This window comes from Pipistrellus hanaki, assembly GCF_964339955.1.
Source record: "Pipistrellus hanaki genome assembly, chromosome: 19".
Taxonomy (NCBI): Eukaryota; Metazoa; Chordata; class Mammalia; order Chiroptera; family Vespertilionidae; genus Pipistrellus; species Pipistrellus hanaki.
Genome location: NC_140521.1, coordinates 4,766,970 through 4,784,217, shown reverse-complemented (window position 1 = coordinate 4,784,217; position 17,248 = coordinate 4,766,970). Strand labels below are relative to the sequence as shown.

Sequence of the window (17,248 nt, the reverse complement as noted above, 5' to 3'; positions counted from 1 at the left end):
TCCGGCTGGCCTGGCGGGCGGTGCGTCTGGCTGCACGAGGTCCCGGCCGCTCCCGAAAAAGCCACCAGAGCGGGCGGCGCGATTCGATCCTCGGGTCACTGCAAGGATCCACTCTGGGGTCCGAGTCCTAGCCCGCAGCCGCCCCGCCGGCACCGCCCCGGCGCGCGCGGGGCATTGTGGGAGTTGTAGTCCTTCCGGCCCCGCGGAGCGCGGCGTCGGCACCGGCGGGGCTCCGGCTCCTCTCGCGCTCGGTCCCGCGGCGTGGCCCGGGCAGCGGCCGGCCCGGCGGAGGCTCCGCGGCGCGGGCAGGGGATGTCCGCGCGTCCGCGCCCTCGGGCGGCGGGGTCGCCCCGGGCCCAGCGGTCGCCCCTGCCGCCGGCGCTCCGGGCGCAGGTAAGCGGGTCTCTCTGGGGAGGAGGCTGCGGGGCGCGAGGGCGGCGCGGCTGGGCCAACCCCGCTCCCCGGGAGGAGGAGGTGGGGGCCGGGCGGCTGCAGGCCCGCGGTCCCGGCGCCGGGAGCCGCTGCCGCCGAGGATGCTCTGAGGCGCCGGCGCCCGCCTGCGCCCCACATCCCGGCCCGGCGAGGGGCCCGAGCTCCCCGGCGCTCGCTACGTGCCTGTGTTCGCGGCCCGGGTCGGGGGCATCACCCTCCTCCTGCCCCATGTCCCAACGCGGTCTCCTACTTATCCCCTCCACCCCCGCCTCGCCTCCTCCCCGTGACCCTCCTCCTGGATCCCTCTCCTTGCTTGCTCTCCCCTCCCCCCAACCCTGAGCTTCACCCACTTCCCCTATTTCCCGTGGTAACCCTCTCCCCTGCCCCCGAGGGATCCACCCGAGCTTCGTCCCCTACTCATTAGCGGATTGTCCACTTTTCCCGTCCATCCCCCTCCTCCCCCGACCTCCTGGTATGGTCACCATCTGTATGAACCCACCTCTGCCCTCCCCTCTCCCCCTCAGTCTCCCCCAGAGTGAGTGGATGCTGAGAAAGCTGGCCCAGAGAGTGGGGAGGAAAGGTCTCCGGGTCCCTGCTGGGTGGAGGGGTGGCGGGCATTGCTCACTTTGCCCCCGCGCTGCCTGCTCCCTGCTGGGGAGCTTCTGGGGTGACCTGGCCTCACCCCTGAAAAGGACCAGAAGCTTTTTAGCCTTGGGAAGCCCCTGGACTGGTATTGGGAACTGGGTTAAGCCGGTCAGAGCTATAGGTCTGTCCCCCAGGGAGGTGTTCATTGTATCAGAAGTTACACTGGATTGGACTTGCTCCCCAATGGGCCATGAACTTGAACTTGATTCCCCCCAAGCAGACCGACGTTTAAGATCTGGAGTTGCATATTATTGAAGCGCAGAACTGCAGTGAGGTGTCCCCTTCCCCATTGAGGACAGAAACGGAACGTGAAAATGAACAGATGTGTGAAGGAAGCCGGAAGTTGCTGTGGTCACTGAGACGGGAGCTGGGGGAGGGGGAATCCATGGGAGACGTGGCTTTGTCACTGGGTGCCAGAGGGTCAAATGTTTGAACCCATATTTAATCAACTGCCAATCACCCTGCTAATGTACCGGCCACCTTTAGTGTCGCGGTTCAGCCGTGAACACCCACCTCTGGGCCCAGGGGCCCGGCTGCCTGTTTTGGGTAAAAGTCACGGACAGATCTGAAAAGCCCCAACTTCAGCTCAAGCACTGTTTAGGATCTTGTGAACAGGGTCCGAGCCTGGAGCTCAGGGGGTCAGGATCTGTTGTTGCCTTTTGCCTATAGCTCAGTCTGTAGCGATCTGTACAGCCTGTCCTTGTACAGAGCGGCGCTTCCCGGAGGAGGGGGTAAGCAGGAGGGGGGCTCAGTGTAGCCATTCCTTCTTCCTCTTCCCTGCCCTCCACATCTCCTACACATCTTCATTTTGATTGACTTAAACTCTAGCGCTGAGCAGGGCTGATGGGAACTAACACTTAACAGGTGTTTGTCAAATTATCAGCCTCTCATGCTGAGAACATTTCAGGAAACCGCTCCTCCTGAGAGAGGGTGTTTACAAGCCACAGTTCAGGGAGCTGAGCTCAGCGATGGGGAGAATCCCTTCGAGTCCAAGCTGCTTGTTGCCCTGCAGGTGACGGTTTCACGCTGGCGTTCGGGAACCCCGGGGTTCTGTGGCGAGATGGCATGCAAACAAAGCACCTTTCATCCAAATGCTCCTTCCCATCTGGAGAGGAAACAGCTGCCAGTCGCGGTAGGACTGGGAGAGAACCAGGGGCCCCGAGGGGTCTCTTTCCATCCCATGGAGCCCAGCCTTGCCCTCTTGTCCCACGTCTGTGATGAAATCAAGAACACGTGAGAGGAAAAAAAAAATTAGCGTGCGCCTAACCTCCCCAACTAGAAACATAAAAATCCACGCGTGACTGTGCAGCACGTGTGTTTTGGACTTCCTGTGTACACCGTAGTCACGTGGTTCCATGTTCCTTCCCTAAGCTGGGAGGATGCAAAGAGGCAGTGCGTGATCACCTAAGGCACATATGTCAAACACAAGGCCCGCGGGCCAAATCCAGCCCGCCAGGCCTTGCAATGTGGCCTGCACCTCGCTGTCATCACTGCACTCCACTGTCAGTTTATGACATTGTCAGTTTATGACTGTTCAGTAAACCATTTAGGCTGGATTTTAGATTTTGGCCCCTTCTCTGATTGAGTTCGACACCCCTAACCTAAGGTTTCCCTTTTCGTTTTTGGCTTTGCAAGGCTGGAAACAAAAAAATAAATAAAAAATCACTTGAGGTGTGTGGCCACAAGAGTGTCCAGAATCTACCTGTAGCTGCTGGAATTTCCTGTCCTGATTTATCTCTCCCTGAGGCCCCACCTTTGGTTTTGCTGGCGAAGCAAGGCGGGTGCCACACGTCACAGCAGTCACCAGCGCACATACTGAATGCTCACCACGACACGATCGGAAGTGCTCGACATTCAGCATTCATCCTCATTCAGCGAGAAGAGCATCCCCGCCGTCTTACAGATGAGGAAACTGAGACAGAGAGAGGGGCAGTGACCTGTCCGGGGTTAGGAGGTCACTGCCAACATCTCCAGTTCTTAATCTCTGCTCCATGGCAAGAACTTTCAGGCCACATGTGGTCCTGACAGGGGAGGGCCCAGCCCTCTCACATTTTTCCGTTACTTTCTCACCTTCCTGAGAGAGGAGGGGCAGGACAGAGCACAAAATGAATTGTCTGAGTTATTTTGTTGCTCGCGATGAGGGGACACAGTAGCGCATAGACCTGGCTGTTGTCATCGGGTCAGGAAAAGCAGGTGGCTGGCGGGTTTCCGCTGGGGAACATGGTGGGGACCTGATAGACACGGGCAAGGTGGCTGCTGTGCCCTGATCAGACCTTAGGTTCTAAGGACAATCAGGGTGCTGGACAGTGACCCTGGCCATCGGTAAAACACGTGGGAGAGTGTCTGTGTGTGTGGAGACGGTCAGAGACCCCGTCTGCGTGCCATTTTCGTTGCAAGGAGTCTCCCCAGTGAGAGGGTGAAACGCCCAGAGTCCACCACGGCCGGGACCGCAGGGTGCCCACCTCCTGTTCCAGTCTCACTGAAGCTCAACCTGTGCCAGGAGGGCAGGGGGGATGAAATCAGAACGATGGAGGGCTAGGAAAACAGCGAAGTGCAAAATAGGCCGTCTTAAAGTGCCTTTGCCGTTTTTCAAAATGCTCTGTGAGCCCACATCTCTCTTAAAGGGACAGAGAGTGAAGGGGGTTAAGCATTTATTAAATAGCTGCAATGAAAGTATAGCAGAATGGGTAGCTACCGCTTTGAAGTCACGGGATTTGTGACCCCGCGGTGGCTGCAGGAACTTGGGGGAGCTGTAGGATGTCTGGGCCTCAGTGTCCTCATCTGTGAAATGGGAACACTAGTAGCTCCTAGGGAAGCTGTAAAACGCATGGGACGGCTGTAGCAGTCACACAGTACTCGATGCAGATGGGACACCGCTGGTCTTTTGGGAAATGGGGGTGATGGTGAAGTGGGGAGAGAATACACAAGGCTGAGAAGTGTGTCCCCCGCCAGCAAGGACCTTCCGAAACGATCTGGGGTTTCACATTTCACGTGAGGATTTTTCCCGGCGTAAAAACTTATGCTGTGTTTTGTTTTGTTTTGTTTTTCATCCAGGTTTGGACTTAAAAAAAAAAAAAATCGTTTCCGAGTGACCACCACCACTCGCTGATGTGACACCAAGCAGCTCCTGCCGCTCTGCCCACAGCCCCTTGTGCCCGGAGTGGGGTGGTGGGCACAGGCGGCCTCGCCTGCCAATGCCGCCCTTGGCGGGACCCAAGGAACAGGGGCAGCCATGCCACCCCCCGCCCCCGCTGCCCCGCGCTAACCTGCCGAGTGCGGGCGCCCCTGGGACCCCCGAGGACTGACCGATCTGACCTTGCTTCACGCCCACGCCGACAGGCCGCTCCCCCAAGATGTCGCTCGCGTGGCTGGCGGCCTGGAGCTGGTCGCTGGACGGCCTGCGGGACTGCATCGCCACGGGCATCCAGTCCGTGCGGGACTGTGACACCGCCGCCGTGGCCACCGTGGCCTGCCTGCTGGTCCTGTTCGCGTGGTACTGCTACCACGTGGGCCGGGAGCAGCCGTGGCCCTACGCCTCCGTGTCCTCGCTCCTGCAGGGCGGCGGGGACGCCGGCGGGCTGCAGAACGGGTACGCCTACTGCCAGTCCGCCGAGTGCGTGCGCTGCGCCCACCACGAGGGCCTCAACCAGAAGCTCTACCACAACCTGCAGGAGTACGCCAAGCGCTACTCCTGGTCGGGCATGGGCCGCATCCACAAGGGCATCCGCGAGCAGGGCCGCTACCTCACCGGCCGGCCCTCCATCCAGAGGCCCGAGGTCTTCTTCCTGCCCGACCTCCCCACGGCGCCCTACTTCCCGCGGGACGCCCAGCGGCACGACGTAGAGCTGCTGGAGCGCGGCTTCCCCACCATCCTGGGCGAGTTCGAGGCGCTGTCCAAGGGCTTCTCCAACTGCGGCCTGCCCCAGGGCTGGAAGCTCAACAGCACGCCCCGCGGGGAGTGGCTCACCTTCTACCTGGTCAACCAGGGCGTGTGCGTGCCCGGCAACTGCCGCAGGTGCCCACGGACGTACCGCCTGCTCGGCGGCCTGCGGACCTGTATCGGGAACAATGTGTTCGGCAACGCGTGCATCTCCGTGCTCAGCCCCGGGACCGTGATCACGGAGCACTACGGGCCCACCAACATCCGCATCCGGTGCCACTTAGGTAGGTAGGTGGCGGCGGCGGCGGCGGCGGCGGCGGCGGCGGCGGGGCCAGGGTCCCGCCCGGCGCGCACCCTTCTCAGCAGCGTCGGCCCAACTTCCAGGGGAGGGGGGAGCGGGGGAGAATCCAGACACCCCAAAAGCTCAGTAGCCAGAAAGGTGCTCTTAAAAAAAAAAATAATAATATATATATATATATATATATATATATATGTACACACACACACACACACGTATTTTCCGGCGTATAAGACGACTTTTGAAACGAAAAAAAGTCAACCGAAAATCGGGGGCAAAAGACCAAAATTGCACAAAAATTACCTGCAGATTTTGGCGGCAAAGTAAGTCTTTTCTTTGAAGTGGGGGGTAGTCTTATACAGCGAATATAGGCCTAAACCTATGTTTTAACTATAAAATTAGGGGGGTCATCTTATACGCCAGAAAATACAGTGTGTGTGTGTGTGTGTGTGTGTATATATATATATTTGATTTTTTTACAGAGAGGAGCAGAGAGCTAGAAACATCAATGAGAGAGAATCATCGATCAGCCGCCTCCTGCACCCCACACTGGGGATGTGCCCGCAACCAGGGTACACGCCCTTGACCGGAATCGAACCCGGAACCTTTTAGTCCACAGGCCGACGCTCTATCCGCAGAGCCAAACTGGTTTCGGCCAGAAGGGTGCTCTTTTCCCATCTTTCTCTGTGCTTATCTCACAAGTTGATGAATCAACCTGTAAACAGTTTGACATCAGATTTGGGTAAAAAAAGACAAAAAAAGACACTCGTGACCAGCGTGAACCTGATAGTGACAGAAGCTGTGTCCAGAGGGAGCTGTCTGTGCTGATGGGCACTGTCTGGTACGGTAGCCGCTGGCCCCACGTGACCGCTGAGCGCTTGAGATGTGGTTAGTGCCACCGAGGGGCTCAGTTTTTAACTTAATCTGAATTAAAATTTAAATAGCAGCATGTGGCCAGTGGCTGATGGGCAGTGGCGCTGCGGAGCCGGAGACGGACACGGTGGTCACCGAGGTCCACGATGATGAAAGAGGCCGAGCGCCTCCTGGTACCCAGAGATTCACGGATGCTCCGTGGGGAGGCTGCTCAGATCCTAGGGGCGAGGGAAAGGCACGCATCGTGTGGAGCAGTGGTTTTGAGGACAGGGTTGGAGTCAGATGGCCCGTGTTTGCACCCCGGCCCCACCTCCCGCTGGCTGTGTTACTTTGGGCAAGTGACTTCACTGCTCTGAGCCTCCGTTTCCTCATTGGGAAGGTCGTCTTTTACAGAGTTCCTCTGAGCATCCGGGGGGAGATTGTGTTCTGAAAAGCGTTTCTTCACGCAGAGCATGACGGAGAGGGAGTACTTGCGAAAGGCAGGCTTGGAAACAGCTTGGTAAAAATGGGGTGTCAGTCCCCCAGAATGCCTCGTTCGTTCCCGGTGAGTCATGATAATGGCTTGGTTACCGGGGCGATGGCACCTCGGGTGAGCCTCCCAGACTGGGGGAGTGTGCCGGGAGCCAGGCCCAGCTCTGGGGAGCTTGCAGCGCTGCCTGGGCATCGGGATGGAGCGAGGGGAAACACACAAGGAGCCCGATGTGGCCAGAGCAGGGCCACTGAGGAACCTCGGGGTGCACTGGGGGGCCCACATGCCCATGACCCCCTCCCCCCGGCCTTCACTCACCCAGAGCCCTCTGCTTCTCCTGTTCTCTCTGGGGACTATGACTAAAGTGTGGCTTCCACAGAGGCCTTCACTGCTTTAAAAAGCAAAAGGAACGGGATTCGAGCAGTTGACACCTCGAGTATTTCAAGGACAGGCAGAGCAGGGTCGTGGGTCTCTCTGTGCCTCAGTTTCCTCATCTGTGAAATGGGCGATCACAGGATCATTAGGGGAGTTACATAAACTAATATCTCCTGTGGCTGCTCGACACAGTGCCTGGCACGTGGCCGCATTGGATAAGCAGTCGCTGGTAGCTCTGAGAATCCGACACCGGGCTGGACTGTGTGATAAAGAACCCGTGAGACACGGCCTCTGCCCTCGGGAACAGTGGGGAACGAGCAGACTGCGGAAGCACATGCGCCTGGACGCTGATCGGTCCGCCCTGTTTGCTGAGTGACCTTGGAGCCACCGTGCTCCCCTCTCGAATGGAGGTAGTGCTCGCCGCCTGAGGGCCGGTGGAGGCCTGGCAGTGCTGTGAGTGTGACGTGCTTGGAGGTCGAGAGCGGTCAGGTCAGGGGGGCCGTGAGGAACCTAAGAGCAGAGCTGGTCATCCACGTGACGGGTCACGATCAGGGAAATCCCTGTGCGAGGCACCAGGGTGCTCTCCGAGGTCAGAGGACGTGAGGGCTGCAGGTGGGCTGCTCGGGGCAGGTGGGCTGGCCTTGAAGGGTGCAGTTGGGCAGGAGGTTGGGGGTTGGGGAGCCGTGTCTGGCTTGCTGGGGTGACCAGCGGTGGAGGCCGGGGTTGGAGGGGCCTGGTGGGAGCAAATCACAGAGCCTCCTCCTGCTCCCCCGTCAGGCTTGGTGTTAAGGCTGTGGGCAATGGGAACAACGCTTTGTTTTGTGTTTTTTTGGTTTTTTTTAATAATATATTTTATTGATTTTTTACAGAGAGGAAGGGAAAGGAATAGAAAGCTAGGAACATCGATGAGAGAGAAACATCAACCAGCTGCCTCCTGCACACCCACCACCGGGGATGTGCCCGCAACCAAGGTACATGCCCCTGACCGGAATCAAACCCGACCCCTCGGTCTGCAGGCTGACACTCTATCCACTGAGCCAAACCGGTTTCGGCAACGCTGTTGTTTTAAAAGGCTTCTTTTTATGTTTTGTAAAAACTTCAAAATGATGCAGGGAAGGGCGTTTGAGGATAGGTGAAGGGCTGAGTGGTAGGCGTGCTGAGTGGGAAGGGCGGAGTAGTAGGCGAGAACCAAAGATTTGCCTCCTGTGTATTAATTCCTGTTGCGCATCCATGCAGTGTGTGTGTGTGTGTGTGTGTGTGTAAACCACACCCACACGGGTCCCTTTATGACCTGTCCTTCCCTCCTTGGCCAGCTGGTTACTGGCCGCAGAAACAGCCGGCCACGTCCTGCTCCCAGCACAGCGGGAACCTTGGAAGGCGTCCCATCGGAGCGTGGCTCGTCCCCGTGGCCAGGCGAGCTCCGTGGTTGGCTCTGCTCACCGTTTCCTTCTCTCCAGGGTCATGCCCACGTTCGTATTCGCCCAGGAAGGAAATAAGGGTGTGTTTGAGTCACGTGACCTTGAGCGTTGACAGAGAGGGAGGCCAGAGAACAAGGTCAGAAGCAGGGCCAGCAGGACAGGTGTCTGGGGGCCACACCTGTGCCGGTTACCCGGCTGTAGGTGGCGGAGGTACTTGTGGTTTCAGGCGTGCCGAGCCTTGTTCTCCTTTCCTGCGTGCCATGCGCGTTGTGACTGGTGGTACTGTCCCACCTCACGTGCCCAGTCACGTGCTGAGCCCTGTCCTGCGCCACCTCCAGAGGTGGTGTCACTCAGCCTTGATTCCGTGCGGAACCAGGGACAGCTCGAGCCTGGCCACCACCCAGCAGTGTGTGTGGGAAGCAGGGGGTGCTAGGACGTCCTGCCCCCACTGCCACAAACCTCTAGGAAGCAGCCTCAGACCATTACCAGGCAGGTGTCTCCGGGCACTCATCCAAATGGCTAACCCTCAGGAAAAGGTAGATAAAAACGCATATTCAGCAACTTCTCGCTAATAAGCACAATTCCACTCTCCGTTTTCTCCCGTGCGTGTGCCGTCAGGGTGCCGGGCCGGCAGATTGGCTTGTGTTTGCCTCGCCCACCCTCAGTGTCGGCCGCCAGCCTTGTGAAGCGGGCCTGGTGGGCAGAGCCTTTTCTCCGCCTGCTCCATCAGTGGCTGGTGGGGAAGGCGGCAAACCCTGAGCCGGAGGGAGGCCTGGGCGTGTGGGACTGGCCCGGGCCATGTGCGGGGCCTGTCCCAAACCCAGGAGCCACCTGGAGTCCCATTTGGGGGAGTATTGATTACTCCTGCCAACTGAACTGGTTTGTGAGCAAGAGGCAGGCATGGTGGGCCACTGGAGGCTGGAGCAGAGTGTGTGTGTATGTGTGTGTTGGGGAGGGGGAGGAGAGGCAGGAGAGAGGAAGCAGGGCTCTGAAGCCAGCAAGACACACCTTTTTCTGCTTTACCATGGCGCATGGCAATCAGCCATTCAGTGTCTCAGAGAAAGGGAAACTTCTCTCTGAAACCCCGGGGTGGACCGTCCCTGCAGACAAGCGCCGTCCTGAAGACCTCCGCCTGCACCAGCCAGTGCGGTCACGCATGAAGGGGGTGCGGTCATGCATGAAGGGGGCATGGCCTGGGGGCCTCTTCATTTGAGCCAGCGGCTGGCCCCCTGACCCCCAGCACTTGTTAACAGTAGTGGGAGGCCTCGGTTTCAGAGTCAGAACAGACGGTCTCAGCTGATTCAATGAAATGTGCTATTGATGGTTGAAACTTAACCATTAACTGCAGGAAAACCAGCAACCACTTACCTACCACTGCTACTAATGTAATAGCCAGCATTTACATCATGCTGGCCAGTGTTGTAAGAGCCTGTTTTTATGAAGCCAGACAGTTTGGATGCAGATCTCAGCTCCTGCCAGGACTAAATAGTGGCCTCCAGCAGGTCCCTTAGCTTCTCTGTATCCGCTTGCTCTGTCTGGGAAGAGGTGAAGTGAGGTCTAGGTCTGTAAAGTGTTTGTTTAACACAAGCCTGCACACAGTCAGTCTTCAGATACTAGTAGCAAGGACAGTGGTGGAGTCACACTGGCAGGTAAGTATGCTAACCTCCCCTCTTTACAGACAAGGCGGCTGTGGCTCAGAGAGAGTGAGTGCTTGCCAAAGTCACACAGCAGATACACGTCAGAGTCAGTGATCGGATCCCAGGGCCTCTGTCCCTCCTCCGGCTCCGCGCGGCCTGCGTTAGAATTCTTACTGCATTCGTGCTTCCCGGAACCGTCCGTTTTTGGCTCCGACAGTGCATTAAAATACCCTGCCTGTGAGAGAGAAGGCTGTCGTCTCCTGTTTGTCATAGGGACACTGCCGACTGGCCCAGGGGCTGTGCTTGTCACAGTGAGTCACTGAGGACGGATGAGAGCATCCCAGTCCCAGCCCCTCCGCCAGGGCCTGCTTCCCCGGGCCTCCCGGGCCGGGCACCAAGTACGGGCCTCGCTGCCAGCGCTGTAAGTGTATGGCTTCGCAGAAGGTGTCGCTCCACGCCCTCCTGGAGCTCGGGCGCTCTCTTGCGGGTGTCCTCCGGTTTCCCAGAACGGAGCCAGGGAAACCTCCACCCACAGCATGCCATCCTCAGGCCTCCAAATGGATGGAAGGGTTGGAACCCAAAGAGGGGGGCACCGTGTGAGCCTTGGTGTCTTTGACCTCACCTAGAGCAGCCCTAGGGGTGGGACTGTAGAAAACACAATTATTATTATTTAATATATTTATTGATTTTTTACAGAGAGGAAGGGAGAGGGATAGAGAGTTAGAAACATCCATCAGCTGCCTCCTGCACACCTCCTACTGGGAATGTGCCCGCAACCAAGGTACATGCCCCTGACCGGAATTGAACCTGGGACCCTTGAATCCGCAGGCTGACGCTCTATCCACTGAGCCAAACCGGTTCGGGCAAAAACATAATTTTTGAAAGGCGGGGTTCTGAACCTGCTCCCTCAGTTTCCTGTGGTGCTAGGGCAAGCCTCGGTGCCCGGCATTAGCAGAGGAGCCCGGGACCCAGAGCAGATTACGCCAGTGGAGGAATGAGTTTTCCCAAGGAGGACGGAGAGGACCAAGGTTTTTACCCGGCCCCCCCCCCCCCCGCCCCCATTTACCCTATTGAACTAGCCCTCTCCCCATATAGAGACCCCGAGGGGTGAGGATAAAGACCGGAAGTCTAGAGCTGCCTGCCCCCAAACTTCCGGCCATCCCCGACTTCCGGCCCCGCGACTTCCGGTTGCACCCGACTTCCGGCCACCCTGACTTCCGGCCATGACTGATCCCGCCCGCCTTTCTCTTCTCCACTTTTTTCCTCTCTAAGGTCTGAAAACCCCAAGTGGCTGTGAGCTGGTGGTGGGGGGCGAGCCCCAGTGTTGGGCAGAAGGCCGCTGCCTTCTCTTTGACGACTCTTTCCTACACACCGCATTCCATGAAGGTGAGTGCCCGCCCCTCTTTTATTTATTTACTTAATTAAATTGGTTGCGGTGCCATGGGTCAACATGAACATATAGGTTTCGTGTGTGGATTTTTATGTTACCAGATCTGTCTATTGCAACCGGGTGATCACCACCCAACGTCAAGTCTCCTGTCACCTCATAGTAGGACCCCCTTCCTTCTGGCAGCCACCACTTTGTTTTTGTGTTCGTACGTTTCAGTTTTATATCCCACAGTGAAATCATACGGTTCTCAGCCTTTTCTGTCTGACTTATTTCATTTAGCATAATGTTCCCAAGGTCCATCCACGTGGTTGCAAATGGCGCTCTTTCATGCTTGCTTATGGCTGAGTAGCATTCCGTTGTGTGTATGGACCACATCATCTTCATCCAGTCCTCTATGGCAGGACACTTTGGTTGTCTCCATGTCTTCGCCACCGTGAATAATGTTGCAATGGACACGGGGGCGCATAGTCTTTGCGAGTACGTGATTTTGAGTTTTTCATGTATATACCCAGGAGTGGGGTTGCTGGGTTATATGGTAGCTCTATTCTTAATGTTATGAGGAATCACCAGAACCGCTTTCCACAGTGTTGATGCCAGTCTATATTCCCACCAGCAGTGAATGAAGGTTTCCTTTTTTACCCACAATATCTCCAACACTTGTTATTGCTTGTCTTTTTTCTAACAGCCACTCAGACAGGTATGTGGTGGCCTCATTGTAGTTTTGATCTGCATTTCCCTAATTGCCAGGGAAGTTGAACATCTTTTCATATATCCTGGGAGAGGTGTATTTTCAGGTCCTTTGCCCACTTTTTTATTGGATTGTTTGTTTGGTGTTGAGTTTTATGAATTTTTTTATATTTTTGGAAATTAAACCTTTGTCGGAACAACTGTTTGCAAATATAATTTCCCATTGGTTGGCTGCGTGTTTGTTTTGTTGTCAGATTCTTTTGCTGTGCAGAAGCTTTTTAGTTTGTTATAGTTCCATTCATTATTTTTGCCTTTACCTCCTTTGCCTTTAGGGTCAAGTCCATAAAATGTCCTGTCAGGTCCGTAAGTTTGGTACCTATGTTTTCTGCTACGTAACTTATAGTTTCGGGTCTTATGTGTAGGTCTTTGATCCATTTTGAATTAATTTATGTACATGGGGACAAACTGTAATCCAGTTTCATTCATTTGCATGTGGCTTTTCAGTTTTCCCAGCACCATTTATTGAAGAGACTACCGTTACTCAGATGTGTTTCTGGCTCTGTTGCATGTGATTATCTGTCCACATGTATGTGGTTTTATAGCTGGATTCTCTATTCTGATCCATTGATCTGTGTGTGTGTTTCTCTGCCAATACCATGCTGTTTTGATTATTGTAGCTCTGTATTTTAATTTGAAGTCAGGTACCGTGATACCTCTAGCTTCGTTCCTTTTTTTTTTTTTTTTTTTTTCCCCCCCAGCATGGCTTTGGCTATTCTGAGTCTTTAATGGTTCCATACAAATCTGATGATTTCTCATTCCATTTCTTTAAAAAATGACATTAGGATTTTGAAGGGGATTGCATTAAATCTCTATATTGCTTTGGGTAATATGGCCATTTTACCTATGTTGATTCTTCCAATCCATGAACATGGGATGTTTTTCCATTTTGTTGTGTCTTTTTCAATCTTTTTATTTTAGTAATGCTTTGTAACTTTTAGTATATAGATCTTTCACATTCTTTGTTAAGTTTAATCCTACCTCAACATAATAAAGGCCATATATGATAAACCCTTAGTGGTGAGAAATTAAAAGCTTTTTCCCTAAGATCAGAAACAAGAAAGGATGTCCACTCTCACCACTCTTACTCAACATAGTGCTGGAAGTTCTAGCCAGAGCAATAAGGCAAGAGAAGGAAATAAGAGGCATTCCAATAGGGAAGGAAGAAGTCAAACTGTCACTTTTTGCGGATAGGAAACCCTAAAGACTCCACCAGAAAACTACTAGAAACAATAAACAAATGCAGACAGGTTGCAGGATACAAAATCAATGTGCAAAAATCCATTGCCTTCCCGTATACTCACAACAAAACTCCAGAGAACGAAATGGAAAAGACCATTCCTTTTGCAATAGCAACCGAAAGAATAAAATGCCTGGGTATTGCTGCCCTTCTAAAATGAACTTTATTTTTAGAGACGTTTTAGGTTTCCAGGAAAATGGAGCAGAAAGTACACAGCACCCTCCCTCATCCCGATACACAATTTCCACGTTTGCTAGCATCTGGCATTAGCGTGGTGCATCTGTTACAACGGACGAGCTCATAGTGACACGCTGTTGTTAACTAAGTGGATAGTCTGCACTAGGGTTCACTCTATGTTGAACATTCTGTGGGCTTTGGCAAACATATAATGACATGTATGGACCATGACAGGATCACACGGAATAGCTTCATACCCCTCTCCCTCTGCCTGCATCTGTTCCGCACTCTGCTAGGAAGCCAGGATCACATTCCCGGCCAGAGAGCAGGAACCCTTCCGGTCTGAGCTGGAAAGCTCACCACGGGTCCTGGCTCCGGGCTCTCGAACCTCTCCTCTCTCACCCCTCCCCAGGTGCGGCGGAGGATGGCCCGCGGGTGGTGTTCATGGTGGACCTTTGGCATCCGAATGTGGCCGCGGCGGAGCGGCAGGCCCTGGACTTCATCTTTGCTCCGGGCCGATGAGAACGCGTCCCGGGCCAGGTCGGCGAGAGAGGCCTGGGGCCAGCCTGGACGGACAGCCGGGGGGACGGCCCGGCGCCCGCGTGTGACGATCCCATGCTCAGAAACCTGCCTCGACAGAAAGCGCTCCTTCGGGGTTTTTATACCGTGCGGGGTCCCTCTCTCCTCCCGTCGTCAGTGGGACATTTCCGCCCGTCTTTCCTTAGAGGTCTTCTTCCCTCCGTCCGTTTGCTTCTGCGGTTCGTTCCCGCTAACGATGCGATCCTGGGCTCTGGGGCCAGAGGCTGGTGCCCCCGTTGGCAGTGTCACGTTGCCACTGGCTCTTTTCAGTGGTCAGGTGGCTCTCAGTCTGAAGGTAACAACGTAAAGCTTCTTGTGGTCACCATGCAAAACAGAAAACACTGCAACCCAGAGCGCCGGAGAACATGGCCTCTGCTGCCGTCACCGCCACAAGGGGGACCCTCCGCCCCCCAGGCAGGTGGAGGCCGCAGGCCCTGCCCCCGGCCAGCTGCATGGGCAGGACGGACATGTCAGGGGCAGGATGGACATGTCAGGGACACGCATGGCCTGGGGAAATGTCACCATCCACTCACCCCACTGCAAACCCTGTTCATCTGATGGTGGAGAGCACGCGGCTGCGGGACCAGAGGCTTCTCTGCCACGTGGCTCTCCTTCCGAGCTGAGGCTGGTGTCCTCGGGCGGGGCTCTCTCGGATCGGCCGCAGAACGTGTGCGTCACTTACCTCACTGCCCACAGAAGCCCCACTGCCACCCGGGCCCGCACAGTCCCCGTCTGAGCCGTTCTGACGATGACCTCCGAGACCACCTGGTCGGCCCACTGGGGCTGTGGCGGGCCAGGACCGCACGTGTCCAGTGACATCTGGGAAGCCGTTTCCTGGCAGAACCGGAACTCTGGGTGTGACCCAAGTGTCTGTTTCGTTTGGAGTTTCGTTGCCTATGATTTTTCCATTTACATGTCTGTACATAAATGTGCAAACGCTGGACTCAGAGACAGCCGGAGGGTCACAGCCCTGTGGCCTTGTTATTGGCAGCCGAAGCGAATGTGTGAGACAGGATCCCCGGAAGACCTACAGACCCAAAGGGCCCTGGTCCCCGGAGCTGGCCTGGCCCTTCCATCTCCTGTGAAGGGCACGGCCAGGAGGGGGCGCTAAGTCTAGAAACATCCTCCTGTTAGCTGAGGTGTGGAGGGCAGCTCCTCCTTCCATGCGAGATGCCGGTTTGCATCATGGGTCACGGCAGCGTCAGGTCGGTGAGGCCGTGACACGGTTCGAATACAAGCCTGTCACAGGGGCAGGCCCCGTGTTCCATCCACACGGAAGCCAGCAGCTTCTGTGAGAAGGAACCACGACCTGCAGCGCACTAGCAGATCCTAGCAAGCGAGCCGAGATGACGTGTCTGCGGTTGAGTGAAATGTCTGCGAGGTATTTCCCAGTGACTAGGATGCAGGAAAGGGCAGACCTTTCAAAGCACCGAAGTCTCTTTACTTGTGTTTGTTCAGGAGTCACTGAGGCGCATGATTTCTCTGCACACCGACCGCTCTGCGTTTACAAAGCCAACAGCCCGCGCAGGCGCCCGTCTGCCCGTGCTTGTGTGACGGGATGGGGACCAGGAGGTCAATAAAGGGTCTTGCTGAAAACCACAGTGCAGTGGTGATGTCGTCTGTTGGGCAGGAGCCCTGAGCGGGGCACAGGTCTGAGTTGGAGGCTCTTGGCTTTTGGATGGTGTCCCAGCGGCAGGCGGGACCCTCACGGTGTAGTGACTGAAGCAGGATGTTCTAAGATAGCAGGTGTGGGGCGGGAGAAACAAGAACAGGCCCACGGAAGGTTACGGAATGGCCAGGGTCACCCTGGCAAAGAACAGGGACTCGGCATAGGGAAAGCTGGTGCCAGGACTCAGTGCCAGGTCTCCTTCCCACGTGACCTCTGGCCAGTCCCGCAGCCTCTGGGAGCCTCAGATCACACAGCTGTAGGGATGGTCCCTGCTAGGCCAAGCCATGGTGCTGGTCCCTTCTTGCCATGGCCGTGGTCCCAGGCAGGTCCAGAGAAACGGGAGGAGCAGGATGGGTGAGGCAGAGGTGGGTGAACACATCTGATCCGGAGGGGGGCAGGGGGTGGCGGCCAGGGCAGCCGTTGGCTCCTTTGTATACCTGTAGAAACCACAATTAGAAAAATGTCCCCTTTGTCTCAGGAGAGGGACAGATGGCCCTGGTGGCCTGGAACCCCAGAGCAGTCTGGCTGCCAGGTGTTTTCCCACGCAAGCCCGCTCCCAGCCCACAGCCCTGGCTGGGCCACCCTGGCAAACGGGAGAGCAGCGCTCGCTGGAGACCGCGGTGTCTCTCTCTCCATGGTGCGCCGCCAACGAGGCAGCTGCTGAGGTACTTTATGTGCTTCGGCCTAGGACGCTCAGGGCGACAAAGGAGCCAGCGTGTCCGCCCAGCTCCGGTGAGAAGCCTGCCTCTGCCCCGAGGCAGCCTGTGTCCGCTCCGAGGCCAGGCTGCACAAGGTCACATCCCAGTCTCCCAGGCATCTGCTCATCAGCCCCAAACTCATCCGGGCTCTCTGGGTTCTGAGCCCCTTGGTGACTGACCACACCTGTAATGACTGCCCTACAGCTTGGAGTGGGGGAGGGGGCGGTACGCCTGATCACGGGTTCTTGACCTTGGCTGCACGATACAGTCAGTATTTTGAGAAATACCGATGCCCCAAGCATTTCATTTCTTGGTTCAGGGGGTGCGGTCCAGCCCTGGTGTTTGTTTTAACTCTTTCCTTGCCTGGCTTCCCATGTGGGACTGGAACCGAGGGTTCTGCCCTGAATAGCAAACCTAGGAAAGCCTTTGGACCAGGCAGCTGGAGATGAGAGTGAGTCTGGGCTGGGCCCTTGTGTGATGACGGGCAGGCCACCCGCTGGCCTCGAGGGGACGGGCAGTGTTTTAAACACCCTGGTGAGCCCCCCACAAGACCATAACACCCCTATTCCCAGTCGTCCCAGTTGCAGGGCTTTGCTTAGGATCCAGAACTGACCAATCGGAGCCTTCCAAACTCTTGGCTATTCAGAGATTGCGCCAGGGCTGGGCACATGACCCTCTCTGTACCCATCAGAGTCTTTTAAACCCTTGGACAGTCAGATTGGGT

At 56.0% G+C, this 17,248-nt stretch overlaps 1 protein-coding gene across 1 annotated transcript; it reads left to right on the top strand.

The window, feature by feature from the left end:
- The first annotated feature begins 218 nt into the window (after nt 1-218).
- ASPHD2 (aspartate beta-hydroxylase domain containing 2) lies at nt 219-15,756 on the top strand. Its single transcript, XM_084868210.1, has 4 exons — nt 219-393; nt 4,132-5,241; nt 11,300-11,413; nt 13,991-15,756. The coding sequence occupies exons 2-4, from the start codon at nt 4,431-4,433 to the stop codon at nt 14,098-14,100; spliced, it is 1,035 nt and encodes a 344-aa protein (XP_084724336.1). The 5' UTR covers nt 219-393; nt 4,132-4,430; the 3' UTR covers nt 14,101-15,756.
- Nucleotides 15,757-17,248: the final 1,492 nt, after the last annotated feature.

What these genes read in the sequence shown, in the direction of transcription:
- ASPHD2 (XM_084868210.1), top strand. Translation starts at nt 4,431, where the DNA reads ATGTCGCTCGCGTGGCTGGCGGCCTGGAGCTGGTCGCTGGACGGCCTG. An exon ending in CCGCATCCGGTGCCACTTAG is followed by an intron (nt 5,242 to 11,299) that starts GTAGGTAGGTGG and finishes TTCCTCTCTAAG; the next exon opens with GTCTGAAAACCCCAAGTGGC. An exon ending in ACACACCGCATTCCATGAAG is followed by an intron (nt 11,414 to 13,990) that starts GTGAGTGCCCGC and finishes ACCCCTCCCCAG; the next exon opens with GTGCGGCGGAGGATGGCCCG.